The sequence below is a fragment of the Trematomus bernacchii genome, unplaced genomic scaffold (genome assembly GCF_902827165.1).
Source record: "Trematomus bernacchii unplaced genomic scaffold, fTreBer1.1, whole genome shotgun sequence".
Classification (NCBI taxonomy): domain Eukaryota; kingdom Metazoa; phylum Chordata; class Actinopteri; order Perciformes; family Nototheniidae; genus Trematomus; species Trematomus bernacchii.
This window is the reverse complement of record NW_022987513.1, coordinates 1,748,083-1,758,629: the sequence shown is the minus strand read 5'-3', so window position 1 is coordinate 1,758,629 and position 10,547 is coordinate 1,748,083. Positions and strand designations below refer to the sequence as shown.

At 43.0% G+C, this 10,547-nt stretch overlaps 1 protein-coding gene across 1 annotated transcript; it reads left to right on the top strand.

Moving 5' to 3' along the window:
• Window positions 1–4,679: 4,679 nt before the first annotated feature.
• dlb (deltaB) lies at window positions 4,680–9,862 on the top strand. Its single transcript, XM_034114026.1, is given in 8 exon segments — window positions 4,680–4,895; window positions 4,988–5,227; window positions 5,363–5,420; window positions 5,571–5,828; window positions 6,855–7,024; window positions 7,026–7,217; window positions 7,981–8,197; window positions 8,411–9,862. Coding segments are annotated over 8 exon segments (1,902 nt in total). The 5' UTR covers window positions 4,680–4,844; the 3' UTR covers window positions 9,127–9,862.
• Window positions 9,863–10,547: the final 685 nt, after the last annotated feature.

Here is a 10,547-nt window from a genome sequence, read left to right as displayed (position 1 = left end):
AAGGGGGGTCTTTATCTTTTCACATCCAATATTCATCACATTTTACTAAGATGTATTTTGTATTATTTGGAATCAAGTTGTGATGAAAATATTATGATGCTGTAGAGCAGCCACAGATTGCCTGTGCTTAGTTCCCTTTTATTCACAATTGTTTTACCTGCTATTTACTAAGATCATCGAGAAGCTGCAACTTATCTGTTTAGGTTCTATAGATAAAAAGAATGCATTTTGTCTTTGAGAAGAAAACACACAACATACATCAACCTCAAATAATTAAAAAACAAAGCATGCTGATACGATACCATATTCATAACAGAGTCAGTAGAGCACATTTAAAAATGTGTTAAGAATTTACACTAAGCTACACAACAATGTGAGCAGTTGCCAGGGAACGCATGAGGAATGAATTCAGAACCAATTGTTAACCTTAAAGGGGACCTATCATGCAAAATGCATTTTTGTACGTCTTTTATACATGAATATGTGTCCCCGGTGTTCCAGGGAACTCACCAAGTGTCAGAAAACACAACCCTCTCTATTTTCCTCCATACCCAAATCTCTTAAAAAGGGGCTGCAACGGATCTGATAAAAACTGATCCAGATTTGAACACTGTCCTGACGTCAGGACGGTGGCGCTACGGCTATTGGGCCAACTCTCCACCTATCAGGGGAATGTGGGGTTGGGCCACGGCCATTGCCGCTCGAAAGCGCTGGAGACGCTGTAGTACATATGCCAGGCCTGTAAGTGGCGCTGTAGTCTGCCACAAAAGCAACGAAGAAGACTTCCCGCCCATAGTTACCATGGTTACCCTTCTGTTTATTCTCTGCTGTGGCTCTTTTTCTCCCTCCCCGAGGCAAGCGTTTGCTCCTGCTGCTGTAATTCAATGCAATCCCTCCCCGTCGAGGCAAGCACTGTAGTTCTCTCCGGTTAGTCCACCAGCAGATGACAAACACCCACCTCTCCGCCTCTTCCAAGGAACGAGGGGACCGTGCGGCAGAGTTTCAGTTTCAGTTTGTTTCGCCGGTCAAGATGTCCGTTACATTTTAAATCTTCCGGACAAAATTAGAAAAGTGCCGGTCAAAGGTCTTCTTTGTTATTTATTGAGCTTTAAAACAAATGAATAACGACTCTATATAATAAAACACGGAGGACGGAGATCTCTTTTTCTTCCCCTCTTCTGACAGCCCAGCAGCTGATCAGAGCACGTCTCCCCTCTCCTGCAGGGGGGCGTGGTCAGCAGAATCAGACCCGTAGACAGCAAACAGCACATAGAGCGAAATGAGGCATGGCTAAAATGCATGATCTGTTTGGTATTTTGAAAACAGAAACGTATAAATATACCTTATATAGGTATGGCCCTACAATATATCATTTAAATATAGCATGATAGGTCCACTTTAAGTTAATTCCTTATCAAATTTGAGTTGCTTTTGATTAATTAAGGCTTGGATAGGTACATTTGAGAAGGCAGTGAGAGTAGGTAAGATCTTAAAATTATTCAAACAAAAAACCTAGCTCAATGCCGCCAATCCTTTTCCAGCAATAATCAGCACTAGCTTCAAAAGTCGTTACATTTAGAGAACAAAGTTCTAATGTTGGCTATTTTGACAACCCCTACAGACCACTTCACCATAATAATCTTAGGTTGGCCGTCCAATCAATACATTCGACCGAATGAAATGATATATCATCATTAACGCATGAGTACTGAATAGTTACTTCATCCCCCATACATTATCGTTATCTTTACAATTAGTTATTAATGAGAAATCAAAGACAGGTTTCTTTAACAAGTTTATTTTGTTCATCATATACATTAACAATAACATACATGGATATTATGAACATAATATAACTTCACACACTTTAGCCCCATTGACTGTTGGCTTCATTATCGTATGTTGGTTAGCCTAGCATGCTAACATGTTCACTTCAGTCACAAGTTGTTGTTGCATGGAAACAGTTATTTTCTGAGGTTGAATAAAGGAACATAAAAACTCAACCTGACCATCTTATCTTAATACAAAATGTAAGTTGACTGTTGGTGCACAATCTATACATCCTACCTGAAGCCAAGTGATATGTACATGTGCAACTCTCAACCAACAAAGATGGAAAATAAGTGAGATGGGTGAAAATGCGGTGTTTAATAAATAGTATTTCCTCTTGTAGAGAATATTCACAGCATATACCTCATCGGAATGCATCAAGAAGAATTTAAACTTGATGATGATGATGATGATGATGATGATGAGGATGATGATGATGAGGATGAGGATGAGGATGTCTCAAGTTACTAACAAGTGAGCTGTCTGTTTCATTCCCATCTCTGGTAAAATGTATTTTCACTGTTTCTATTTCTGACGCTTGTACAGCATGATTATTAGTTGTTTGTCAGATAGTCAAGTTGAAATTATTTGGTATTGTTACTTATCCTGACATAAGGATTAAGCATGAGGGACTACTTAGGAACTTAAGAACCACTTTTCACTTTACTTGGGTGGACAGAAAATCAGTAGGCTAACTCATTTTTAAGAAATTCCTTCTTCTCTTGTTTCTTATTTTACTAATCATTAGCCATAATATGTGATAAGGAGTTATACTCGTTAACTTAGGAATCACCAGCAGTTATTTCCTCTTTATCCCCCCTCATTTGTTCCCTGTTAACTCCTTTTTGTGTCCCTTAATGTAGTGTTCCCAAAAAGTGTACTTTGATGATTACCTTCTTCTCCTTATAAGATAAATAATGCTATAAACAAGCCATTTTCATTTTTAAATAGCATGTTTTTAAATGTACTCTCCAAAAGTTGAATGAAACTTTAAAAAACAAAAGGAATTCCTTGGCCCCCCTTTTGGGACCACTGTTCTGGGCTTGAGGTTTGACATTAAAGTTAGTAAGCTAACCTTGAATAACAACAAGAGGCTGCTCCAGTCTTTTATCTTCACATACTTTGCATACAACTGTGTGTTTCCTCCTCCTTTAGGACTCTGTCCTGCACAGAAGCGTGCCAGGATGTTCAGGGGGCCACCTCAGGCACGCGTCCTCTCCCCTCATTACAATATCAATGGAACCCCACCCCCAGCCGCCTACTATCACCATGCACATAACACACGCGTTCCAGGGTGGAATTAATAAACACAGAAATGTCATGCAGTTGTCATCTTGAAATCTCTGACTTTATGTCAGTTTGTTGAATTTGTTCCTTCCCTTTCTGAATCAAACTTGCTTTTTATATCTATTAATGATTATGTGTTGATGTATTACACCACCATCGCTGTTTGGATACAGAACTTTACGCACCTTCAAGCGACCATAACCATAAAGTAGCGAACAGAACACCAATGTTTATTTTAAGGTTGTGAAACTTAAATTACCTTATATTATAATATAAATCTGATGCTGTTCACTATTAAATCGCTCATTCGGGTGGATCAGCTTTAAAGTAAATAACCGTTTAGGTGTGTTTACCCTCCACCATCCAGCGACGACAGCTGCTGAAACCGACGGCCAGCCAGAACCCTCCTAAATCAATACTGTGTGTGTGTGTGTGTGTGTGTGTGTGTGTGTGTGTGTGTGTGTGTGTGTGTGTGTGTGTGTGTGTGTGTGTGTGTGTGTGTGTGTGTGTGTGTGTGTGTGTGTGTGAGGGGGTCCTGCAGAGTTTGGACTATCATGTTGCTTTTGTCTGGACTCATGCGAACAGCTGTATGGTAATCAACGGCACATGGTCGACCGTGTGGGGCTCCAAACCGGCTATTGTCTCCCCAAAGCGTCCACCCACAGCACACACACACACACACACACACACACACACACACACACACACACACACACACACACACACACACACACACACACACACACACACACACGCACACACACACGCACACACACACACACACACACACGCCTCCCCCTTCCTTCTTGTATACCCCCGCACCCTTCTCCAGGAGCGCCACAGAGGTCTGAATAGCCGCCAGACGCACAATAGTCCCTCTCCAGGACCTGCCCACTTTCTTTGTCACCCCACACGCGTTGGAGCAATTACAATGTTGGGCATAAAGAAAGAGAAGTTATATGTGCTATTCTTCACCGCTTCCTTCTGATCTTTGTGTAGGCCAGCTCCAAAGAAAAAACAAATAATGATCTGTATATTGGTGAAACATTTAATGTAGTGATGATGTAATGCAGGAGTCATTGATTGTATAGTTTCCTGGCACGCTCATTGTTTGGCACATTCCCACAAATCTGGATGTAAAAGTATTTTTACATATTTTTATGGCGTGTGTGTTATATAAGGCATATAATCTACAGTTTTCCTTCCACTCAGTTATAAGATAGAAGACATTAATGTTGGCCTCACGAGCTTGGATAGACCTTTTGTGGCGCGTTTGATTCAATTCCACCACCCACATGCGTTAGGATTCATACAGATATGCTTAGATATCTGCCTTGCACTAGCTTATGCATATCCTTATTACAAATTCAGTCCAGGTGTAATGTGGGTTTCTAAATCCCCAGGCCGGCGGGCAGGCTGGGCCCCCGTGTCAGGATGCTCCCCTGAGGTCTGCCCCTGCTCCTCCTCTTTGCCAGTGACGCGCAGCAACAGAGAGTATAAAACCACTCTGCGCCTTTTACGAAGCAGAACCAAAACAAGTGGAGTACCAACCAGGACCGAGTAGAAGCCTGTCAGCAGAAGACAAGGATTTAGGATAGACCACCAGGATAACAGATGTCAAAGGGATGAAACTTTTTTAATTTTGATCCAACATTTTTTGGGAATATTATCGCAAGCGACGAATGCGAACATTCACATAGAACTGGAAATCAAACTCCGAGAAGAAAATGGCACATCTGCACCTGAGATACCTATTAGCTCTGGCCTTAGTGCACGTAGTAAGTTGGCTATCTTTGTATGTCCTGATAAGATCATCTTAACATGTCTTTACGCACAGCGTGTCTGACATCATGTGTTTCTGTCATTGCAGGTTTGTTCCTCCGGTGTGTTTGAGCTGAAGATAAACTCATACCACACGGCGCAGCGGATCTGCAGAAGACACAGGGACTGTCACATATTTTTCAGGATTTGCCTTAAACACCCCGAGGATGTGATCTCAGCCGAGCCACCATGCACCTTTGGCACCGGACACACCAATGTTATCAGGGCTGATCACACCTCCATCTCCAGCAGCGCTCCTATCAGGGTGCCTTTCCACTTCAAGTGGCCGGTAAATGGAAAAATCATACTTAAACAATTACAAGTTTTAGATTTCGGAAGTTTAAGGTTTGAAATCGGGCAATGTAACAATGACAGATTCGTGCGTAAATACCCCCATTGACCAATTCCGTTTTCTCTATTATAGGGAACATTTTCGTTGATTATTGAAGCCTGGAATGCCGAGAATCCGACTGAATACACAGGTAGGTTGTTTATACTATGAGATGCTAAATCATTGAGTCGAAGTTTTATGTATATCACTAAAACTTTATTCTGATATAAATCACAAGTGTACGTAGGCTTTGGGCTGACGCAGGCAAGGGTAATAACAATTGTGCTCATTCCCTCTTCAGACAACCAAAACAACCTTGTGAGCCGCCTGGCCACCCGGAGGAGACTTGCCATCGGGGAGGATTGGTCCCAGGATGTTCACTTTGGAGAGCAGAGCGAGCTGCGCTACTCCTACCACGTCTTCTGCGATGAGTACTACTTTGGAGACGGCTGTGCCGAATACTGCAGGCCGAGAGACGACACGCTGGGCCACTACACCTGCGACGAGGAGGGAAACCGCATCTGCCTGGAGGGCTGGAAGGGAAACTACTGCTCTGAACGTAAGTTTAATAATAAGTACCAAAGTGTTCTGGAGCAAGGCGCCTTATAATAGTTTGCTGAGGCACTTTAGGGACTCAAATATGAGAGAAAACACTGCATTTGATTACCAAAACACATGTAAAAAGTGAATAAAGTACAATGCAATACAAGAAAAAAACAGTAAGAAAAAAAACAACACATTAATTAAATGTCATCCTTCTGGAGACTGTTTACTGTCATTCTATAGGAGTTTCCAGTCCGTGCACTCTCTTCACTAAACAAAACAGTACATCACAAAACACACCAACAAACATCTGGCAAGAAAGTCAAGAAATGTAGGGCATTTATTGAGTGGAGACAAATGTAGGCATTTGTTACTCAAAAATCTGTTAAATGGAGGAAAAAACCCAACCCTTTGTCCTCCCAAGGCTTGAAAAATTACACCCAAGTTTTGTCAAAGCAGAGATAAACATAGCTTTTTTATTTAGCACTCAGGTTGATCTCTTACAGTTAGATATGTGTTCAGAGCATATAGATTTTATTTTATCAGAGTGATGTCCCGTAGTGCTGTGTGTTACCGGCTGTGGTGTTCCATCTGTCTTTTGTTCTCTGTTACAATGAGAGAAAGAGCTGTGGCCCCTATTACACACAAACACACACTCACACACACACACCTACACTCACATCACCTTGAAATGTGTGTGTGTGTGTGTGTGTGTGTGTGTGTGTGTGTGTGTGTGTGTGTGTGTGTGTGTGTGTGTGTGTGTGTGTGTGTGTGTGTGTGTGTGTGTGTGTGGAGATAAAAGAAAGCGTTTTCTCCGGCAGTGTGCCTACCAGCTGCTTGGCTTAATACTTAACCAACAGTGAAGTCTGGAGCAGCGCTGGGGTCAGACAAGGGGCCCTGTACGTGTGTGTGTGTGTGTGTGTGTGTGTGTGTGTGTGTGTGTGTGTGTGTGTGTGTGTGTGTGTGTGTGTGTGTGAGTAAGAGATGTATGAGGAGGCATTCCCATTGTAATCATGCCCCCTCTCTCCCCCCCCCTCTCCAGCCATCTGCTCGGCGGACTGCAGTGAGAAGCACGGTTACTGCGAGGCCCCTGGGGGCTGTACTTGTCGCATGGGCTGGCAGGGCCCCTTCTGCACCGAGTGTGTTCGCTACCCAGGCTGCCTCCATGGGACCTGCGGCCAGCCCTGGCAGTGTACTTGCCAGGAGGGCTGGGGGGGGCCTCTTCTGCGACCAGGACCTCAACTACTGCACCAACCACAAGCCCTGTGCCAACGGGGCCACCTGCACCAACACGGGCCAGGGCAGCTACACCTGCACCTGCCGGCCCGGCTTCGGAGGGACCAACTGTGAGCTGGAGACCAACGAGTGTGACAGCAACCCCTGCAAGAACGGAGGCAGCTGCAACGTGAGTACAAGGGGATCAAGTGTTATTCGTTTGATTTTAAGGTGCAATTTTACTGAAACACCTGCATAAAGAAATACAAGCTTTAAAGTTAGGATAGAAAGGATCCCATGCGTGGAATATCAAGTGTCACAACAGCAGAAATATAAGAACAGTATCAGAATCAGAATACTTTATTTATGTAGAAACTGAAATAAATGAAAATTGAATAAAAATACACATGAGAAGTTAAAGTAAGAATGTGCAATAAAAAGTGGAATAATTTATAAAATACAAATAAATAAATGTATATAAACTGAGGAAATGAAAGTAATATATTTAATTAAATTAAATGTAATACAAATATGTATATAAACATAAGAAGCTAAAGTAGAAGGGTGCACATTGTACTACATTATTTAAAATGTATATTGCAATATATACAGAGGGGTATTAATAAGATAATAATGCAGAACTGCACAGTTTAAAAGGGTTTGGCTGCTGATGATGTCATAGTGCCAGTCTATTAACTTACAGTGCTACCAGTATATAGATTATTTTGCATTTAAGTCGTGTGAAGAGACTATTCATTTGCAATAAACAAGTAGATTGCTGAACTGCAAATGTACAACTTCATGTAGACTCATTTGATGCATATTGAAAATGAAAAGCTTGTATCATCCCTTTACCTAACATTAAAACAGCTGCAGAACAACATGGCGCCACACATCTATCCCGAACTTTATTTCTTTTTTAACATAGACCTTTTATCTCCCTCTGTCCACAGGACCTGGAGAATGACTACTCATGCAGCTGCCCTCAGGGATTCTACGGTAAAAACTGCGAGATCATCGCCATGACCTGTGCTGACGGTCCCTGCTTCAACGGAGGCACCTGTGTGGAGGCCATGACTGGGGGCTACACCTGCCGCTGCCCCCCCAGCTACACCGGCTCCAACTGTGAGAAGAAGCTGGACCGCTGCAGCAACAGGCCCTGTCTGAACGGTGAGTATTCCTCTGGCGACATCTAGTGGCTGAAAGACAACCCAGCAGTTACTTGGCAAAATATCAAATCGTTTTCCTGAATCACTGTCAACACTCCAGCATCATTGCACCTGCTGCAAGGGAGTGTTAAGATGTAATCACATTAACAACCCTTTTAACAAAGAGTCGTCTCAGATCTCTTGGATGCTCAACAGTATTTTCTCTCTCCTGCAGGTGGTGATTGTCTGGATCTCGGCCAGAGCGTCTTGTGCCGCTGTAAGGCCGGCTTCACTGGTGCCAACTGCCAGGTCAACATCGACGACTGCGCCTCCACCCCCTGCCAGAACGCTGGAACCTGCCAAGACGGTGTGAGCGGCTACACCTGCTCCTGCACCCTGGGGTACACCGGCAAGAACTGCAGCGTGCGCTCAGATGCCTGTGGAGTCCTCCCATGCCAGAACGGGGGCACCTGCTTCACCCACTTCACCGGGCCGGTGTGCCAGTGCCCCAAAGGCTTCATGGGTCCCAGCTGTGAGTTCACCCTGCAGCCCAGCTTCAAGCCCGCCCTGCGTCAGACCTCCCAGCCCTCCTCCGCCACCCTCACTGTCTCCTGCATCCTGGCCGTCCTGGTGCTGGTCCTGCTGGCAGGTATCATCTTCCTGAGGAGGAGAAGGAGGCTGCAGGGGAGGAAGCAGCTCAGCGACGTTGCAGTCTACAACGACTTAGAGAATGTCAACAACGTTGGAGGAAGCGAAAGAGACTCCTTCCTCGGTCCCAACGGCTTGTTCAAGATCAGCAACGGCACGGCTCGCCTCAGCCTCTCCCTCTGCCCAGACGGAAGATCCGGGTACAGACCCACTCCTGCTGAGAGCAGACCGGCCAGAGACGAGCGGCAGGACTTTATGTGGAGGGACGAGGCCAGCCTGGGCTCTGCAGCAGGGCTGAGATGAAACACTGAAGGAACATGGGACGTTCATACAGGGGTAAAGAAATATTAGCACTTGTTGCTCCTCTCTTGTCATGCACAGTGAAGAAAGGAGCGAATCCATGAGTTGAAAACCACTCATGCAGAAGATGTACCATTAAAAATGTAAGCATACAAAAAAAAAAGACAAATGAACTATTCTGTTGATGATGATTTTCAAAGATTTTGACTAGGTGTATGGGGCAAAGCTCTTCCACGTTTCAGATCCAAAGAAACAAATAATACGATCAACCCTTCATAGGACCTACAACACAAACCAAATACAGGAAGTCACAAAACTCTTTGGAAAAATATGTATAAATGAGATATTGTTTTTTTAATATGTTCACTTTGTTTGGCTGTTTCTCATTTTTTAAACACTGATTTTTGTGTTTGCTTTTCAATCTTCCTTTGGACTTTATTTCCTTATTGTGCGTACCATCATAATTATAATTTATATTATTTATTTATTTACAAAAATGTTGTTATTAATGTCTTCTCTTCGATTGTCAAAGATGTAGAGATATATTTATATGATGCTGAATGAAGACCGACACTTGATGTAGCTGGATGTTTTACGGCTGTGTGAAATATCCCAAAGATATTCAGAGCAGGGATATGAAGACAATGTGCTTTTACACAAAGTCAGCCGTTACTGTAATTTATATATATATAGTTTATATACTACTGATTAAATTGCTCTTTCATGTGCCATTTTATGTTCATGCCAAAGTTTGTGTTATGTTTTCATTCATATTATTTAATTTCATCATGTTGTTGTTGTGATGTCAAATAAACAATTTGCTTTAATGCTATTCTGGTTTTGTCTCTCAATACTTCAGGGAAATAAGATGAGATTATCCGATAACATTGTGTATAATCAGGTGTCACCAAGAAGACTTAAAGGGGCCCTATTATGCTTTTTGGGGTTTCCCTTTCCTGTGGTTTGTTATATAGGTATGTGTGCATGTAAATGGTCTGCAAAGGCTAAAATACCAAAGTTCCTTCCAGAGGGAGTTCCTCTCACACACCCCCAGTGACATCACTATACACTTGCGCTTCTTCTGGCTAGCACCTCAACACATCGTACGTGATAAGCAAAATTGTGAAACATCTGTAAGTGGTTGACCAATCACAGCAGAGCCAGCCAGCTAACCAACCAGAGCAGACTCGGCTCTGGTTTCAGACAGAGGGTGAAAAGAGGTGCTGCAGCACAGGCAGTATGAGAAAAATAAAGAGCTTTTTGAAAATGAAAGCATGGAGACATGTCCCAGTAGAGACACTACATACTGATATACACCTAAACATTTGCACAAGAGGGCCCTTTAATATATTATCCACTGAAAACGTACACCCTCAAAAACTACTTAGAATATAAAATATATCATGCCAGTGCCCATAAGGAAA